Source organism: Pseudorca crassidens, chromosome 17 (genome assembly GCF_039906515.1).
Source record: "Pseudorca crassidens isolate mPseCra1 chromosome 17, mPseCra1.hap1, whole genome shotgun sequence".
NCBI classification, from domain to species: domain Eukaryota; kingdom Metazoa; phylum Chordata; class Mammalia; order Artiodactyla; family Delphinidae; genus Pseudorca; species Pseudorca crassidens.
Genome location: NC_090312.1, coordinates 51,861,104 through 51,881,882, shown reverse-complemented (window position 1 = coordinate 51,881,882; position 20,779 = coordinate 51,861,104). Strand labels below are relative to the sequence as shown.

The following is a 20,779-nucleotide window of genomic DNA, read 5'->3' as shown; positions in this document are numbered from 1 at the left end:
CCGGACGCGCAGGCTCAGCGGCCATGGCTCACGGGCCCAGCCGCTCCGCAGCATGTGGGATCTTCCCGGACCAGGGCACGAACCCGCGTGCCCTGCATCGGCAGGCAGAACACTCAACCACTGCGCCACCAGGGAAGCCCTTCTCTCTCACTCTTACTCAACTCCTAAATAACTAAGAGAATATGCTCACAAATGGTAAGCATGTTTTGGATGTTCGATGTGTGTTTGTGGGGAAGAACAAAAAAAAACCTGCCTCAGGTCAAATATCATACAAGAGATGAATGAGATTAGAGTTGGGATTGGGATTTGTGTTAGTTACTCAATAGCTAACCAATCACAGATATGACAGTGTAGTGCAATATGCAAATATACTTTTAAACAACTTCTCTTAAGTTATCTACTGTCTGTAAAGACAATCACACTCAACTGCTCTGCACTTAACCCCAGAGCTTCTGACTTAGAATCTCTTAGAAATAGGTACACGTTTCATTGCTTTGGCAACATTTACATGGCTCTGCATCAGGCAATACAACAGCTAAGATCACACTCTGGGAATTCAGGAAAGTGTCCAGTTCTGGTCGTTCTACCACCCAACTGTGATCTAGGGTAAATTCCTGATAAAAAAAAAAAAGAAAAACCCTGAAGATTCTGAAACAGTATTTCCTACTTCACAGGGTCGTCATGGGGATAAAAGGTCAGTAGGATAAAGTGCCTCTCACCCAGGAAACATTGATAAATGCTACTGATGCTACCATCATCATCATCATGACCGATCACGAACATATTGCCACGTGGAAATTCAACATTCCCTGGGCCATTCACAACTTTCCTTTAAAGGACTCATATTCTATGTGGGGTCTTAACACCCTCAAATAACAGAAAATACAAGTCTTTACGCCTTTTTTTCTGTAGCTAATTTTGGCATCTTTCACCTCTGTCCACTTAACTGTTGGTTTAGCACATTCTTGTCACACAAAGAAGCTACTTCCCAAAGAGAGGAACAATGTGTCAAGTGACAAAGACATTGAGTGAAGTCTTTCACATTCTAGATTGCCCACGGTACAGCTCAGCTGGTCTCTGGGTTGGAAGGCCTGGGTCTACTTTGCTCGTCTTTTACAGGGGAAGGGACATGGTCCTTAGCATGTGGTCTGTGAAACAGAGGCAGCTGCGGGTAGAATTATAACACAAGCAGAACTGGCTTCAATTCTTCCTTCTTAGGTCTTTTTCTTCTTGTTCAGCTGTTCAAGGAACTTGCCTGCCCTCTGTCCCTGCCAGGACGATGTTACGTCTGCCTGGATAAGTAGGTCACCATTGTATATCAGGAAAGGTCTTATTTGTAATCATCAGGAACCAGATACGGCTAATTTGAGCAGAAAGGAAACTTTTGGAAGTTTATGGTTAGGCCTCAGTAACTAGAAGCAGACGAAACAACCGAAAGCCAAGGCTATGCTATTGCAATTATAGGATCAGGCCAAAGTGATGTTATAAGTCCTAGCTGGCCTTCCTACCAAGCAGGAACAGGAAACAGGAGGTTGACCCAGCACTGCTGGCCTTGCTTCTTTACATCATTTATTTGTAATTCAAAATCCAAGAGAGGGGTGCAGTTGGCCAACCCGAGGTCGCCCGACTGTTTTCCATCTGTAAGGGAGACTGAGCATGTGAGTAAACAGTGTATCTGACATGTTCAGCTTGTATAACGAGAGGAAGGCTCTGTTTCTCACCAAGACCCACAAAGTGGAAAATTCCCCAAAGAGAAAGGAATTTCAGATCAGATGCTTGAAAAGTTAAAAACACCAACAACAAACAAATGCAGATGTGGAATTAAAGACATGGAGTCATTAAGAACCTCTATGTGGAGTGATTCAGACCTGAGTTCACATCTGGAGCAAGCTACTCAATCTTGCTGAGCTTCAATTTTCTCTAAAGGAAACGTGGAAGATGATATCCACATGTAACTTGTGGTACAAATGAAGGAGGGTAGTACAGTATATGATGCCTGGCACATCCTATGCACTTTCTAAAACTAGTAGTACTATTATTATTACTTATTATACAATTAACTGTAGAAATTAACAGGGAGAGTATTAATAAATGTTAATACAGTGCTAAGTGTCACATTTATGATCTCAACTAAATATTTGTTGATTCAACAAACATTCCACATATCAGAAAATAACCTGTTAGTATATATATTTTTTTTTACAGAAGAAAAGAAACCCTGAGGCTTAGAAAGTGTAAACAATGTACCAAAAGTCACTCATTTAAGAGGTAATGGAATACTATTCAGCCTTAAAAAAATGAAGGAGATCCTTTCATTTGTGACAATATAGATGAAACAGGAGTGCATTATGCTGATGAAATAAGCCAGACCAGATAAATACGAATGATATCATTTATATATGGAATCTAAAAAGAAAAAAAGCCACACTCATAGAAACAGAGTAGAAAACTGGTTGCCAGGGGCTGGGGTGTGGGTGGGGAAAAGAGGGGAAGACTGGTAAAAGGGTACAAACTTTCAGCTGCAGGATGAATAAGGTCTGAGGATCTACTGTATAACATAGTTACTACAGTCAATAATACTGTATTGTATAACTAACATTTTCTGAGAGAACAGAACTTAAGTGTTCTCACCAAAAAAAGAAAAAAAGGAAAAAGGTGTCATGAGCTGTTAGATGTATTAATTAACGTGATGGGAAGGATCCTTTTGCAATGCATCTGTATATCAAATCATCATGATATACTCTTTGACTATCTTACAATTTTGTCAATTATACCTCAATAAAACAGGAAAAAAAGAGGTAATAAAGATGAGACTCCAATCCAGGATTATCTAGCTCAAAAAACTACACTCTTAACCATTACAATATAGTATCCATCCATATGTTGTAACTGTAAAATGCTTAACACAAAGGAAACGTTAACTAAATGGTAGCTATTCTAACTCAAATGCTTACTAGATATTAGTTATGTGGTATGCTTTACTTCTAACTACAAGGGTATAAGGTGCAAAGTCTTGCTACAGAACATAAAAGCCCCTGTGGTACCCTGTAGGATCTCTCGTCTCTCAACCCAGAGTCTCCTCAAGTTGGAGGTCTTTACCCCCTTTATAATGTGGGAATAATGCCTTTCCCACATTTGCACTGGGCATGAAAATCCATACTTCCACGTGTATACTGAACCTCCACTTAGCTCCTCGTCACCTTGGAATCACCAGACCAAAGATCATTTATTCCATTAATATAAATGATGTAGGGATAGAAGTACAGAATATACAGAGAGTGTTGGAGGAATCCAAACAACAAGTCCTCCACACTGAAAACAAATTTTAGAGTTCCAAAAGTAAAGAGCAATGTTTGGAAATAAAACTAAAAATGAAACTAACATCTACGATTAGCCAAGTATTTATTATGGGCCAGGCTACTTACTAGGCACTTGATAAACATTACAGCTCATCTTCCTGCAGACCTTCAAAGCATATAATATTGTTTCTATTTCATAGAGAAGAAAATTGTATCTAAGCAGGTTAGTGATTAGCCCAAGACCACAGGGCTAGGCTGTAAGAAAAGAAGGCCAACTTTCAGTGGTCAAAATGGTGATGGATGTTATAACTAGAAGATTATGGCTAATCAAATAAAAATATTCAAAACAGTCCTAATGTATTATTAGGATTTCTTTAGAATAACTTGGGTGCCTTAGTGAATACAGCAGTGGTAGGCACTACAGTCTCTTTAATTTGCTAATCATACAAATCTACTTTAATATTCTTGGTGATAAGGAGCTAACTACTGATAAGACACCTTCTTCAGTTTTGGGGCTACTCCAGGGTGAAATGCCGGAACGTCTTACTGCCTGCAACGTTACCTAGTTCTACCAGGGGGAATAAAGCAGAACAAGTAGCCACTGTTCTTGACAAATGGATACAGTTTCAGTTTTTCAAACTGTGAGTGTCAGATTCATTCATTGTATCAGACATATCTGTCAAATGGCTTTGCCCATTTACTAATGGATGGCACACTGCAGACACACGTTGGGTCAAAGGACTCAATGTCACCTCATTGATACTGTCATCAATATAATCTGTATTGGCATTTTGTCTCACCCTGACTTTAAGGACTCTGTGGGGAGATCCAAGTCTCCAAACCATGGACTGATCACCTCTGCTTGACACAGTATTCTCTGCTCATTTCCAGAGGGGACCAAGGATGAGCTCTTGTACTTCTGAGTCTATTCACCCTACCTGGCAACACATACTAGCTGGGCTGATTGGATCAAGCAGGAACCCCGGAGTTTAAATTTCCAGCTGTATTGGAGGAAACAGAGGCTATGCCCCAATCCCATAACCCCTCACTTCTTACTGCTAGCCTATCCTAGGCTGTTCTTGCTGATAGGAGTACTTCATGCTAAAAATTAATTTTGCTTACCTGATGGCAGTCACACAACCTCAAATGCCATTTTTATAAATAAGGCAACCACCAATGGAGTGTGATTTAGGGTTTTTTCTTCTGTAGACCCTGCCTACCCTATAAAATCTCCCATTACTGCATCATGGAGACTATAATCCCTTTCCGAGGGAATAGATTCTTTCCAACCATAAGATGAAATAAGAACCTACATTTCCATACTGCCCAAAAGGAAATACATTGATTACAAAATGCAGGAGAATGACTGATTTTCCACATTTGTTGTGTTCATTAAAGGGTTTTTGAATAGACTTGACAATATTAAAGAAGTTCAACACACACAAAATAAAAATTAATAAATGAAGAGAAAAAAATTGCATTTACAACAAACAAAATAAACACATTGATATATAAAAGGTTGTTATACATCGATGAAAAATGGATGTCATAAAGTCACAAACTAAAAAGTATTAACAGCCAATAAAGATATGAAAATATGTTCAACCTTGCTATTATTAAGCAAAGAAATACAAATAAAATAATTCAGGTGTCATATTTTACTGACTAGAATGACAAAGTTTTAAAAAACTTGATAATACTGGTATTGATATTGATAATACTGGTACTGATGAGTGTGTGTAAGAAACCACATTGGATGTTAAATTCTTGGTAGAAATAAAAAGCACGGTAACCTTTCTGGAAGACAATATGTCAGTATGTACCAGAACTGACAACCAGCCATTCAAGTTCTAGAAGTCCATTCTAAGGAAATAAACAAATGCTCAAAGACATATGAACAAGGATGCTTGTCTCATTGTTTAGCAAAGCAAAACAGGAATAATCTAAATGTTGAACAGTAGGGACTGGTTAAATAAATAATAGAATGCTGTTCAACCATTAAAAATGATGCTGCAGATTTTTATTAGGTGATGAGTAATCATACTTATATTACTAAATAAAAATGTTATAGAACTCTTTTGTAGTTTGATATAATAATTAAAGGTATTTTATACTTGCATTGTATTTATATGCACCCCGTCACAAAAAAGTTTCAAAAGATACCCTCAAAAATGTTACAGAGATGATTTATCAGAAATGGGATTTTTGAGTTATTTTTCCTTTTTTCTTTAAATCCTTTCAATTTTGGAGTTTCTGCAATGAGCCTGTATTATTTTTACAATTAAAAATATTTAAATTTACAACAAAAGGATCTAAATTCCTCCAGTTTTCCATTTATTTTCCACCCTGGCTCAGGGTATTTGTGTAAAAAAAAAAAAAATCAGCTTATTTTCTCTTTTGTATCAATCTAAATTTACTTTTCATAAGTTAACATTTTAGTCTGGCAAAAGTTTCACACAGGAAAATTGTTAAGGTCTGAGTATTCTATTACCTTTAAAAGCACTGGAAACTTTGAAATTATTTCTTTCAGAATTTTCATATAATACTGAAAGGCGGTGGGGGGAGGTAGCAAAATGAAGGGAAATAGATAGTAGTAGTCAACTTCAATTAAGAAAAAGCAACAAGAGGCAGTTTGTACTCTTGATATGGCAGAAGCCCCATGTGTCAACTCATGCTAAAAAATGTATATATACACACACATACATATGTTTGTGTCTATTATATGTATATGTGACACACACACATAATTAATCCACAGCCTTAGGCTAAGCACTCATTGTGGCAGAAACAACAAGCTGTTGACTACACTTTAATTAGCTCCTCCAGCCTGTAGAGGCATCACTAGGACCAAGATAGGAACAACATTCTCCATCTCCGCTTGCATCTGGGTATGGTTCTATCCCAAAGAATGTGACCAGAGGTGACCTGAAGAGTTTATGTCTGAAGGATAACGAGTTGATAATTGTAGCTTGCAGCTTCCTCTCTCCTTTCCTTTTTAGGACGAACGTAGAGCCACTTGATGAAGGTGGTGGGTCCCTGAATAACTGAGCAGAAAACTGACCCTCAGACCACCAAAGTCCATACTACACTCCTGAGTGAGTGAGAAATGAACTGTCCATGTGTTGCTCCACTGAGGTTTAAGGTATATTACTTAGTGTTTAACTAACACATTTTTTCTTTAAACCTCAGTTGCTTTCTCTGTAAAATAAAGTCTTTGAAAAGGATCCACTGTAAGTTTTTTCCCTTGCTTATGTTTTTATCTTAGTTTTTAATTCTCAGAAACATTGCGCGCATTTTACCTTTTAAGTTAGTAAGTCTACTTTTTTTCCCACAAAGACGGGTTCTTCAAGTTATGGAGAAGTCATAGCAGACTGTTGCTTCAGTTTAAGATACGCATTCACATATGAGATGAGAAGGGTGAGGACCCAGAGAAACGCCTTTGACAGAGGGGAGTGAGAGCATACTGAAGAATGTTTAGTAATAAAGAATTCAGACGGGAGAAACGGATGGGTTACATCTAACAGATTTGCTCAAAGGAATTCTGGAAAGGCAAATATGTGAAAATGTATAGCAAAGACATGAAATGCCTTTTGTTCCCTAAATGGATTTCATTTCAAAGACGTGCATATTGCAAATACATGTACCATAACACTTCTCTGTCCACTTCTAGAATTTTCTAAAGCCTGACAGAACATCTGCAGAGAGAGGATGTCATTCCAAGATAATCGACTGCAAGTTACTAAATTAAGTTAAAAATGTCCTTAACCTTGAACAGTTTTTAAAGAGATTTTAGAAGAAAGGAGCCCTCCAGGGGGTTGTATAACTATATAATTGTACCCTTTCTAAAAGGCTATTTACAGATACATAATGTTTCCCCTCCATTCTTTAAAGTAAAATATAGGATTAAAAAAAATAGTTTGGGGGTAATATTTGTTTGGGACAGCAGGCACTGCTAATCAGTACCACTCTCTCCTTATTCCTTACTATCAGAGCCCTGGTTTAGGAGACCCCATTATCCTTAAGGCTAAGGTGGCCAGTTTAAAATCCGAGCTGATGAGATCTAAGTGCAAGTCTGCTGACCACCTGTGGTAAAAAATTTGCTCTCTGAGTTAGACACTGCCTTTTTTTTCTTACTTAATTTCTTTTTTTTTTTCCTTTTCTTTCTTCCTGCCCAAATTGTTGGAACACTATTGGAGATTCTGGGGTCACTATGAAGCTATGTGGACGTGCTAGAGATGTGGAAGCTGGAAGAGCGAAGCAACCCAGTCCCCTGGTGATGCCCTTCAGCAGCTGTACTAACGCTAGAGAGACTATCTCCAAACTTCCTGCTACCCGTGGAAAGTAAGGTAAATCACTCATTCACTTTCTGTTACCTACTAACTGATCCAGAACTCTAACCCCAGGGTTCTAGAACCCTTCTCAGTATCCCATAGTCATACTCATGTTCCGGACTCCTGATCATCAGACTTGCTTAGAGCAGATGTATGGGGAGGGCGGGCTCTTCTGGAAGCCCTCATACTTCCTCCCCTACCCCCACCACACACAAATAATGATCTTTATGTCCACTCATCCTTCTATCTACACTCAGAGGCCAGGGCCCCCAGGAAGGCTTCACTGACAACCCTTTACTCCTCTCTACATGCAGAAAGGGTAGAGGTGTGGGCTCTGGAATCAGACTTCCTAGACTTGAATTCTTAATCTGTTACTTACCAGTTCAGGACGTGGGCAAAGTAGTTACCTTCTCTGGACACCCCTGTAAAAGAGGAACACTAAGTAGCACCTATGTACCTTACTGAAAGGATTAAATGAGCAAATGCAGGTAAAGTTCTTATAATTTTTTCTTGGGTCAATCAATTCTAGCTGCTATTGTTACCTTTGGCTAATTTAGGGCAGAGTCCCTTTGCCCTCCTTTGGTTCTCTGGGCCCGTCTCATTCACAACACACACAACCGCATACTGCAGAGTTTTGAAAGGTGGTTCTCAAAATGTGGTCCCTGGGCCAGCAATATCAGCCACATCTGGGAACTGGTTAGAACTCTGGCACTGGAGCCCAGCAATCTGTGTTTTAACAATATTCTCAGGCAAATCTGATGCACACTAAAGGTTGACGACAACTGAGAACATCTGTCTCAGACTCTCCTGGAGGCATTCACCAAAAATAGAGTTACAGGACCTTACACCTGACCAGCTGGAGAAGGGGTCTAGTAATTGCCCTGGTTATCATGCTTGTCATGATTTTTCAGCACATAAATGTTTGAGAATCACTGCCATTTTGAATGTGTGTTTCACTTGTCTGTTTTTCCAGTGGACTTTACTTCCTTGCAAGGAAGGTTTGTGAAGATTTGTTGCTGTTGTTTGCATTATTAGTTTTACTATGCTAATTCTAGAATCTCTGGTGCATAGTGCAATCTCAGGCAGGAAGTAGTGGCTCATTAAAACAGGTATCCCAAAAGTCTTAGTAGAACTTCAAGATTAATTCCTTCAAGAAGAGGTAAAATTGTCATTAGATGCAGATGATATGATACTATATAGAGAAAACCCTAAAGACTCTACATGAAAACTACTACAACTGATAAACGAATTCAGCAAGGTAGCAGAATACAAGATTAACATACAGAAATTGGTTGCATTTCTTTATACCAACAATGAAATATCGGAAAGGGAATGTAAAAAAACAATGCCTTTTAAAATCACAACCCCAAAAATAAAATACTTAGGAATAAACCTCACCAAGAAGGCAAAAGACTTATATGCTGAGAACTCTAAGACATTAATAAAGGAAAGTGAAGATGATTCAAAGAAATGGAAAGACATCTCATGTTCTTGGGTTGGAGTAATTAATATTGTTAAAATGCTCATACTACCCAAAGCAATCTACAGATTTAATGCGATCCCTATCAAATTACCCATGACATTTTTCACGCAATTAGAACAAATAATCCTAAAATTCATACAGAACCATAAAAGACCCAGAACTGCCAAAGCAATCCTGAAGAAAAAGAACAACGTTGGCAGCATAGCCACCCCAGACTCAGACAGTACTCCAAAGTCACAGTAATCAAAACAGCGTGGTATTGGCACAAAAACAGACATATGGATCAATGGAACAGAATACAGAGCCCAGAAATAAACCCACACACCTCAGTTAATCTTTGACAATTAATCTTTGACAAAGGAGGCAAGAATATATAATGGGAAAGAGACAGTCTCTTCCGCAAGTGGTGTTGGTAAAGTTGGACAGCCTTATATAAACCAGTGAAGTTAGAACACATCCTTTCACCATACACGAAAATAAACTCAAAATCTCTTAAAGACTTAAACATAAGACATGACACCATAAAACTTCTAGAAGAGAACACAGGCAAAATATTCTCTGACATAAATCATACCAATGTTTTCTTAGGTCAGTCTCCCAAGGCAATAGAAATAAAAATGAAAATAAACATAGGGGACCGAATCAAACTTACAAGCTTTTGCACGGCAAAGGAAACCATAAACAAAATGAAAAGACAACCTACAGAATGGGAGAAAATATTTGCAAATGATGCGACCAGCAAGGGCTTAATTTCCAAAATATACAAACAGCTCATACAACTTGATGACAATAAAAGCAAACAACCCAATCAAAAAAATAGGCAGAAGACTTAAAGAGACATTTCTCCAAAGAAGAAATACAGATGGCAAATAGGCACATGAAAAGATGCTCAACACTGCCAATTATTAAAGAAATGCAAATCAAAACTACCATGAGGTACCACCTCACACCAGTCAGAATGGCCATCATTAAAAAGTCTACAAATAACATATGCTGGAGAGGGTGTGGAGAAAAGGGAACCCTCCTACAACACTGTTGGTGGGAATGTAAGTTGGTGCAGCCACTGTGGAAAACAGTATGGAGGTTCCTCAGAAAACTAAAAATAGACCTACCATATGATCCAGCAATCCCACTCCCGGGCGTATATCCAGACCAAACTATAATTCAAAAAGACACATTCACCCTGATCTTCACAGCAGCAATATTCACAATAGGCAAGACATGGAAACAACCTAGATGTCCATCAACAGATGAATGCATAAAGACGATGTGGTACATATATACAATGAAATACTACTCAGCCATAAAAAAAAGAATGAAATAATGCCATTTGCAGCAGCAACATGGATGCAACTAGAGATTATCATACTAAGTGAAGTAAGTCAGAAAGAGAAAGACAAATACCATGATACCACTTATATGTGGAATCTAAAATATGACACAAATGAACCTATCTATGAAACAGAAACAGAATCAGAGACATAGACAATAGACTGGTGGCTGCCAAGGGGGAAGCAGGTGGGAGAGGGATGAACTGGGAGTTTGGGATTAGCAGATGCAAACTGGTATATATAGATTGGCTAAACAACAAGGTCCTACTATATAGCACAGGGAACTATATTCAATATCCTGTGATAAACCATAATGGAAAAGAATATGAAAAAGAATGTATATACATATGTATAACAGAGTCACTTTGCTGTACAGCAGTGATTAACACAACGCTGTAAACCAAGTATACTTCAATAAAAAATAAGTTAATTAAATTTTTAAAAAGATTAATTCCTTCAGAAGAACAAGTACTACACATTCACAAAAAAAGCACCCTTTGAAAGTTTAAATTTTTGAATTTCTTTGCCACTTCCTTAGTTTTGATCATCTTGGACAATATAGTTTTAATACTGACTTTTAAAAAGAATTGTGTTTCAGTGTTTGCTATCCTTAGAGAGACAGAAACAGATAAGTACAACTAAATACTTGTTTTTCAAAAGTCTCAAAAGTATAAGGGAAATGAAAGTAATTATATCTTCAAATGATTTTGGGGTATGTTTCTAATTTCATACTTCTGATGCGATTCAAGATTAAAACTGTATTAAGACATTTGAGACATGCCGCATTGGTATTAAATGAATTTAATTTTGTGTAAAGTGGCAGAAATATTTTCTTCAGCAAACATACCTGCAGATATAAAATCACAACCATAAATCTACAAAAAAGCAAGCTATTGAATGAAATCTGATTGGTTATTTCCCTGCAGTATGGATCTGCTAATAATTTAATTTACTACTTGCTAACAGAAGCCAAAATTTAAATATACATATATATATATATGTGTGTGTATATATCTATCGCTTCAATTTTAAATCATTCATATATATGAACAAGTATACATAACAATTGTTCATATATATAAACAATTTAAATTAAAGAAAGTACACCTGGTGGCCTATTTTTTCCCCCCGATTTCTAAAGAATACCATATTCTATTCTAGGCAGTGGAATGTCAATCCACCTTAAGGGTTGTTCAATGAGCATATCTGAGAAACCACTGGTTTAGCCAATGATGTACTTATTGAGGGAGGCCCTAGTGCCACTGTCAAGAGCTTATCCACAGGAGAGATAAGAAGGTACTTGTTTGTGAAAAGAAGGAGTAGTGAGGAATGGCAGGTAGCTGCAGGCTGATGACACGTGATGTCCGTATATATGTAGAACCAACACACCCATAATTGCACCCATTTTCCATACCCAAATCCAAAGCCTTTATATCATTAATCCCAGGCAAAAATGGTAAGATTCATGTGTGTTACTATCCCACGGCTTCAAGATGCCTATAAACTCATATGAGTATGTCTTAGTTTTATCAGTGGAGGACAAACCAGGCTTCTATCACCAAGCCCCATTCCATAACAGGCAAACCAGTCCAAGACTTCTCTGAGTGCTGCAGGAGAGTCTATGGAAGGGGCGCTCACTCCACTGTGATGCCTAAAATGCCTTTGCACAGAGCAAACATTCAATACATGCTGAGTGAATGAATGAGTGAACTGGCTCATTTCAGGGAAATTCCATTCAACAGGCTGGCATTCCTTCCTACCCATCTTAACTGTTAAGCTTGCCATCAGACAAAAATTTAATTATAAAACTTTAGAGCTGAGGAAATTTTAGAAACTATCTACTCTCCAGAGGTATACAACTTTAATTTCGTGGTAAAAATCACTAGGAGTGATTTAGGAGTCTATCAGACCTCAGTCCAAATTCCACATCTACCATATTTTGGTGAGCAAATAACTACTTCTGAGGCTCTGTTCCATATATGCATTATGGGATATCATAATAATACATACATTAATTGTATGACTATCAGGGGATGAAATGACACAATCCATTTGCCATGGTCGGCTAAGTAATTTGCACCAAGTAAGCACTCAAGACATTAGCCAATATTAATAGCAGAGAGATGAAAACAAAACTCTGGGACTGATGCCTACCCTAGTGGCCCCAGTGGTCATAATGACTTTCTTCCATTCACCCTGCTCTCTTCTCACTAAGACTAAGGAAGAGAAGATGAACAAATTAGGAATAACAATTTGAAAATAGTTTTATACTCCCTGAATGAATGGAATTATAATAAAATGATTCATGAGTTCTGCAGAAATATGATGAGACTTTAGATCTTTATGTTAGTTCTCTACAAAACCAATTTATGGCCCTAAGATGTACCTTCCCACCCAGCCCCATCCTTACCAGGATCAAATATCATTGTAAATGGAAAAGTCAACAACACATAATCAACAAGCTAAGTTACAAGCCAGTGAAGTCTCAGAGCTTTGATAGAGAAAATTCAGATTTATCATTATATGTAAAAATAAGATGATATGAAGAACTCAATCTAAAAAATATTACCTGGAGATCTATAATCTCTACAATAGTGCTATAAAAAGTAAAGAGCTAGAAATCTATTTAGATGGTTTTCCTTATAAGAAAGCACTTTCTGTATAACTTTTAATGTACTATTGATGAGAACAATTCAACAAAATTCAAATAAATATCTGCAGATGTCCTACAAGAAGAAAAGAACAGAGTTAGATGTGACAGGGGATAACTGGACTTCAGGATGAGTAAGACCCTATACTTGACCTCAATAAATTAACATGAAATACAGTGGATGAGTCATGTACAGAATGTCAGAATTCTAAAAGGCCAAGCTAAGTACCAAAAGGAACATGTGGAGACTCTTAAGAAGGAAATAAAATATTGGTTAGTTGATTACGAAAAGGCAGAAGGGAGTAGGTTCCCTTTGGCTGCTCTTTGAAGAGATCACTTCCTTTCCCACCTAGTCCTGAGGCTAGGGTGGCATGGGCAATAGAGGAATGTGGGGACTGAGAATCATTTCTACTCTCACCAGAGTGGCTGGAAGCAGATTTTCTTACCAGGATGTAGTAGTATGCTAATATTTAAGGGTTCTTGAGGTCAGAGAGAAGGGTTTGAATACTCCGGCTCCATCTCTTGCTGTGGGTCAAGTTTCTTACCTTTCCAACACCTCGGCATCTTTATCTGAAAATTGGGGACGATGATAATGTCTCCCACCTGAGTGTGAGAACTACATGATATAGTGCATACGCAGGGCTAAATTTGGTGCCTGGCAAACAGAAAGTGCTCAGTACGGCAGGCGAGTGTAGTGACAATAAAGGCAAAGATGACGGGGGTAGTGCCGGTGTTGCTTCTGCCCCCAGAACAGGCTCTGACTGGGAGAGAGTTAAAGCACCTTTGGGTTCATGGGGGTTTATATATAAGCAACGGTTGATCAATGTGAGCTGGTTGTCCAAACGATTATGTGCAATCTAAGAAAAAAATAGGCCTCGGATCTGCTCAGCTACTTAATAATATTAGCAGCAATAGTAATCAAAGAAGCTAAATTTTATTACGTGTTTATATGCCAAACAACGTGCTGAACGTTTTAAAAGGATTTACTCACGTATTACAACGAGGCTATACGCTAGGTCCTGATAATGTTATTCGTCTCTTTCAGATGTTGACTGAGCCTCAGACGGGTTACAAAAGCACCTAAGATCCCCTTGTCAGTACATGACGGAAATGAGTTCAAATCCAGCCTGTCTGACTTGTTCTTAATCACTAAGGTATGAAATTAAGCATGTTGCCCTTTGCCTGATTCTCCTTCTGAGGCCTGAATATTTCACTTAGCTCTCTGAGTGCAGAAGAGAGAAAATTCTCTCTCCTTGACCCAACTTGGCATCAATATCCAACTCCCCTTCTCAAAATGGGTTGCTTCAACGAGCAGCAATGAATGCCGGGTCGTGGACCAGTCACCTTGATGACTAAGAGTCAGACACTAGGGAAAGAAAATGCTCTGTGACAAACCTACCCTTGTACAGAAACAAGACAGAAATGGGGGGACAGGACAGAAGATAATGGAATAAGGCATAGGAAAAATAGCACCTGGCATTGTGACAGTAATAATAATAGTAGTAGTAGTAGTAGTAGTAATAGTAATAATAATAGACTTTACTATGCTCTAGGCATTGTATTAAGTGCTTGGTGTAAGTGACTTCATTTTAACATTGAAAACAAGTCTATGGGGATGAAATATTATTAACATCATTTTATAGGCAGGAGTATTGAGGTTCAGGTAATCAGGTAAATTGCCCAAGCTCATATGGTTAGCAAGTGGAAAGCAGAGATTTGAACCAGCACCTACACTCCTAACCATTATGCTATAACCATTATGCTGAAGACATAAGAATTCCAATGGTCTTTCCCCATAACCCACTCCTGCACTCCAGACTTAAATAGTCCAAGATCAAGAGAGAGCAAGCTTGGAGTTGCCACTCTTCAGTGAGTGTCAATCATTTCAAAACAGTGTATTTGCTAACAAGATGCAGTTCCTGTGATAATCTTCTCAACCAGCTATCAAGAAACAGGAAGCAAAGATTCAAGTAACAGTATGTTCCTACTTACGAGGAAGGTGGGACAGCACAGTTGACACTGGGCTTAACTGTTCTGGAAAACGTGGTCCCAGTAGGCATACACACTGGTACATTTTCCCCACCTACCAAATACAAAAGAAGTATTTCATTTCCATGTTGCTCTTCAAAGTTCCACCTCATTCGTGCCTGTCATTCATCCTCTGGCCTCTTCCTGTCTCCATTTCTGTACAGAAAGGTGCTGAGTCTCTGCTCTCAGATACGAAAAGGGTGTGTTAGGAGAGGGAGCCATGGTACCTCGATGTCTTTTTTTTTCATCCTAATTCTATTATGCCAACTCCACTGAACTTAATTAGAGTGAATACAGAATTACACAATTACCCTCTGTTCTAGTCTTCAGATGTTATATTTTGATAAAATTTATGACATGCTGCTCTCCCCTTGAACACCAGATGAACACTAGAAATGGATGTGTGTTGACATAAAATCTGTTATAATTACAATTAAAGTATAGCTTACATAATGATAGTGTTAACATAAAATTATAGATGTGTAGAGACAACGTGGTCATGCATTTCTTAGTATAAGTACATGCTTAGACCAATATCTGTTAGCGGAATGAAGATGGAAGAGAATTTTGGTTAAGCCACAAAGGCTGTTTAAGGACTTGCAGATAGCTAAGGAGAACTCAAAGACCAGTAAGATATTTCCCCTGCCATGTCTGCAAGTGCAAAGTGAAGGGAAGATGTGAAAGTAAGTACCCCTATGGAAATTACAAGACAAGTACATTTTTTTCCTTGAGTACCTGGGTAAATGCTTAAATTCTAATGTATATCAGTGATGCAAATTTTCAACTGAGTTTGATAAATCATAAAATAATAATTATACATATATGTATATAAAACTGCATGGAACTAGACAGTTCAGAATTACTTCTAATTAAAGAGGTACCCTATGACAACTAACTTAAACCTTACAAAATATGGTTCCAAGTACCCTATCAGAGTGAAAAGCAGGAGACTGAAAGGTTTAGTGTAAATGTTTGTAGTCATGGTGTCTTAACTAAAACTACTGTGTCACAAATACTATTAAAATAATTGTGACATTTCATTCACTTTTACTGCAAACAACAAAACAAACTATAGGTATTCTTTCATTTCAGGTAATTATTTTAGCTAACAGTTATTAAATGTTTTGAGAAGACAGAGTGCTAATTGCATTACTTCATTTTACCTTTAAAATAGCGCTTCCATGTAATTATTCTTAATATCTCCATTGTATTAAAGTGTATCTCTAGTTTAGACCTTTCTTCAGAACTGCAGACTTGTGTATCCAACTGTGTACTCAGCATCTCTACTTGGACGTCACGAAAACATCTCAAATCTTATACCTCCAAAACTGGTCTTTAATCCCCCAAACATGCTCTACCCCAAACTTTTTCCATCTTAGGTGACAGTAACCACACCTTTCCAGTTCCCCAGGCCCTAAATCTCGAATTCACCCTTGACCCCCTCTTCCTTTCCATTCTTGCATTCAATCTACCACGAAATGCTGTCACAACCTTCCCAATGTGCCACTTCTGAGAATTACCAGCCGCTAGCAGCCTGGTGCAGGCCACCAACATAGACCTCGAGGATCCTGTAGTCGCCTCCCGAGATTCTCCCTGACTCCACTTTCTCCCCACATCCTCAAGACCACAGATAAGAGTTATGCTTTTCAAACAAGAGACAGTTCATGCCACACCTCGGCTAAAATCCTGCCCCTGGCTGCCTACATTTAGAGTAAAAGACACAATGCATGCGATGGCCTCCCAGGACTTACCCAATCCATCCCATCACATATCCGACCTCCAGCCCTCCTGCTGTCCCTTCCTCCCCACTGACTAAGTCAGCCAGGGTGGCCTCCTTGATATTCCTCCAAGCTGCCCGGCATATTTCTGCCTTAGAGTTTTGGGACTGGTTATTCTTGCTCCCAGGGAGTGGTCTCCCCCTCATACATTCTGACAACTCCCTCACTTCAAGTCTTTGCTCAAATGTCAACTTATAAAATCCACCCTGACTACCCTATTTAAAATCAGAACCTACCTGTACACTCCTCCAGCACTCCCAACCCAAGCCTCTTCAGTGAGCTTCACATCCTTTTCCTTATCCCGTAGCGCCCATCAACCTGTGACAAAGCATAGAATTTATTTATAACATCCGTTTCCACACGAGAGTGTAAGGAGGGAGAAAGCATGCAAGAAGGAGCACGCAAGGCAAAGGCTCTTGTCTATTTATTCATTGATACGTCCAAGCATAGAAAACAGGAAGATGCTTGATAAATAGTCCTGAAAAAGATACAGATGAGGAAACTAGTAGTAAAGCTCAGAAAGTTTAAGTAACTTCCTCAAGGTTCTAGAGCTAGAAGAGGGTCACAGTAGAATTCACACTTGGGGATGTCGAACTTCAAATCTCTTAGCCTCTCTGCTATCTTTTTTTTTTTTCTTCTTCTTTGCGGTACGCGGGCTTCTCACTGTTGCAGCCTCTCCCGTTGCGGAGCACAGGCTCCGGACGCGCAGGCTCAGCAGCCATGGCTCACAGGCCCAGCCGCTCCGCAGCATGTGGGATCTTCCCGGATCGGGTCACGAACTCTCAACCACTGCGCCACCAGGGAAGCCCCTCTCTGCTATCTTAAGTCCATGCAATTCAGGATTTGTTTTAATCAGTGCCATGGAAATTCTCACTCCACTGAATAGGATCACTAAAGTCTTCTCTGTCTACATTTATATATATATTTTCCATTTAAACAAAGGATACAGAAGAGGGGAATTCATCATGGGTTATTGCGGTAGTTTTACAGCAATTTTAGCAATAATGACATTTAAGTAACAGTGATATTTAATGATAGCATAATAATAATAAAATAATAGCTCTTAAATGTATTGAAGACGAATCGCATGCTAAACTCGGTGCTAAAATATTTCCATGTATATTTTGTGCAAAATCCTTATGAATATCCTATCAGATGAGCTTTATGTGTAACTCCACCAGGCATACTTCTCTTATTCCGCTTTCAAAGATAAGGAAATTGATGAGAAGTGTGGTAACGGTTTGATCAAGATGAGACTGGTAATAAGTTGTGAGTATGAATTTAAATTCAGGTCTAACTCCAGAATTTGATTCTCAATCCATACATGAAAATTCTGATAATTCCTTTGATAAGGGTATGTTCTCTCCTGGAAAACATCCCCCATTATGTCTGCCTGTGCTCATACCTTCAGGACACAGTCGAGTTTGAAACATGATAAAAACGTTTAAATAGTGTGCTTTAATAAATGGAAATATCTTCATCTAAACAATAACACAAAAAGGCAGGCTGAGCCCTTTGAAGTGGCTTCGTTGCTCTCTTCCATCCAGAACAAGAGAAGGAATCAACAGCTGCAGAGTAAAGAAAGCATGAAACCCAGAGATGGAGGATTCTGTAAATGACCAATTACAAGACTATTAAGCCACACTTTCATAACAAGAGGCAAAATATTCCATTAAACTGAAAATCCTTCTACCCCTCACTCCAAGGCCCACACAAACATTAATGTTGCATTTATTAGGATGTATTTCCTGTGCTCTATCAACTTGACTTTCAGCAACTGTATTAATACAGTCCTTTCGCTTTGCACATATATCTGAATGATGGATTCCATTACTGGAGTTTTGTAGAAAGAGTGGAGTGAATGAAGTAAAGTTTGGGAAGAGCCATCATAATCCATAATGATGGGCACTGAATCAGGACAAGAAGAAACCTCTCTTCTCATTTATTTGAATGAAAATTCTACTATATATTTATTGCCTCTGTACAGGGCCATCTGTTGAATAATGGAAAACAAGCATCTTTCATTTGGAGGTAGGATTTGTGTGCTCAAGTTTCGATGGGCCTGCAGAACTAATCTTGTTTTAGAAATGAAATAAAATGTAATTTCTTACTGTAAGTAGATGTGGTTAAGCAACTGGCAACTTTGATGTCTTTAAATCACTGCAGTTTCAGGGTAGGCAAATCTATAATTATTTCAAGCACTTCTTTATTGGTGCAACAATTGAGCAGTGTACATAGTGGTCAACAACCTGGGCATTGTCAGACGACTCTAAGTTTGAATCTAGACTTTGCCACTCACCAGCTATGTGACTTTCAGCTATGAGAATCACTTTCTTCAGCTTTACACTGTGGATTATTATATGCCCTTTGCAGAACTACTATAAGAACTAAATGTATATGGGCACAGTGGCTCATAGTAAGGGCTCAAATTAGTACTGTGGTCACTACTAGTAGTACTGAGAAGAAATTAGAACTTCTATTCTCATAAAGTGGGATATCTGTCCCTTTATCATTGTAATTTCATATCATTTTACTTTTGACCTTATAATTTAATAGCTTGATCCAAGAAACATTTAGCAGTAAATATAATTGAAAGAAGATTACCTGTCAAGCATGAAATACTGTAGTATCAAGTGTGCTGGCACAATACTCTTCTCAGATAATTAACCTGTAAAAATATGTTATTGTCTTTTTAATTGAGCACATTGAACATATATATTTACTGTGCCAGTTGGCGAAAGGTCCATTAATTAATCAGTCTAACTATATGTTGCATAAATGTCTTCTAAACATAATCGTATATGTATTTTATTTGTTGGGAAAATGTGTTTGAGATTGTTCTTTTCTGCCTATTTAAAGTAAAAGAGGGTGAGAAGTAGAGTTAGGCTTAATGTACTTTGTACTCCATTATGCCATGAAAATGCTTCTGTGCCCTGGAGACAACAACAAAAGATTTGCTTTAATGACAAGAATCAAGTATGTTCTAAAGCTTCCAGGTAGGAGGCGTATAGGTTGCAGTTTATATCAGAAGTCTTTGCTCTCTCTCTCAACTGCATCTAGATGGGAAAGATGTGGTCACAAATGCTTCAAGGTGATATAGTAAATGTTGGAAAAGAGGGGGGTAGGAGGCAGAGTGTTGAATATCTCAAACCTGAGCTAGAAGGATTTTATTTAAAGAAAATAGCGGATATGATTTTTCACTTAAGGAAGCAAACCTGACATTAATGTAGGAAATTAGCTCTTTTAGCTATAATGCTTTCAAATGCACATGGCTGAAAACAAATTCAAAATAGTCAAAGGAAATTTAAAAACAAAAACCAAACAACAACAACAACCTCAACAAACAAGTCCTAGAAATTCAGGGATGCAGCAAGATACAGTTGGATCTGGAAGTTCCAGAGTATCAGCAGGGTTCCAGCTCTCTCTCCATCGCTAAGCCCTGCTTACCTCTGCAAGACTTTATTTTACAGAAAGTTCTCTTCTTGTGCTGGATGGTCACTGGGAGTCCCAGAGTCATATCTCCCCAGCTTAGAAATTCCAGAGAGAAAAGACAATTCTTCCATTTTGCTCTGAGACAAAAGTCCTGGGGAGCAGTCTGATAGACTTAGCCGAAGTCAGATGCCTACCCATGAGCCAATCACCTGCTTTACTGGAGTTCAGTCCCTGGGCGACTCATCCCCGGGGCCCGTCAGGAGGCAGGATGGCATTATCTGGCAGTTCTCCAAGAAAAGCCTGCTGTTTTTGTAAGATGAAAGGGGAGAGGACATGGATAATGAAACCTGTATCTGCTTCTGTAAAATCCACAGAATCTTACTCCCTGCCCTGTGTCGATGACCATGCAGTAAGCTGACCCAGGAGGTCATTTTTCCCACAACAGTC

General features: G+C 38.5%; 1 protein-coding gene across 39 annotated transcripts in view; it reads right to left on the bottom strand.

Moving 5' to 3' along the window:
* The window catches only part of LOC137210245 (UDP-N-acetylglucosamine--peptide N-acetylglucosaminyltransferase 110 kDa subunit-like), a 168,726-nt gene that overhangs the window by 146,788 nt on the left and 1,159 nt on the right, over positions 1 to 20,779 (bottom strand). For 6 of the 39 annotated variants that reach the window (XR_010936409.1, XR_010936408.1, XR_010936406.1 and 3 more), the window contains exons 2-4: positions 17,137 to 17,218; positions 15,087 to 15,301; positions 13,122 to 13,170 (exon numbers count right to left, since the gene is read on the bottom strand). Coding sequence is in view for 24 of the 39 variants with exons in the window: in XM_067711915.1 (XP_067568016.1) it covers positions 13,122 to 13,170; positions 15,087 to 15,235 (198 nt within the window). In the remaining 15 variants the exon portion in view is untranslated. Of the gene's footprint in view, positions 1 to 3,535; positions 3,555 to 8,009; positions 8,053 to 12,598; positions 12,661 to 13,121; positions 13,171 to 15,086; positions 15,307 to 17,136; positions 17,219 to 19,504; positions 19,569 to 20,526; positions 20,636 to 20,779 lie in introns of those variants that run through there. The other 33 variants (XR_010936417.1, XR_010936411.1, XR_010936413.1 and 30 more) reach the window with 24 other exon arrangements.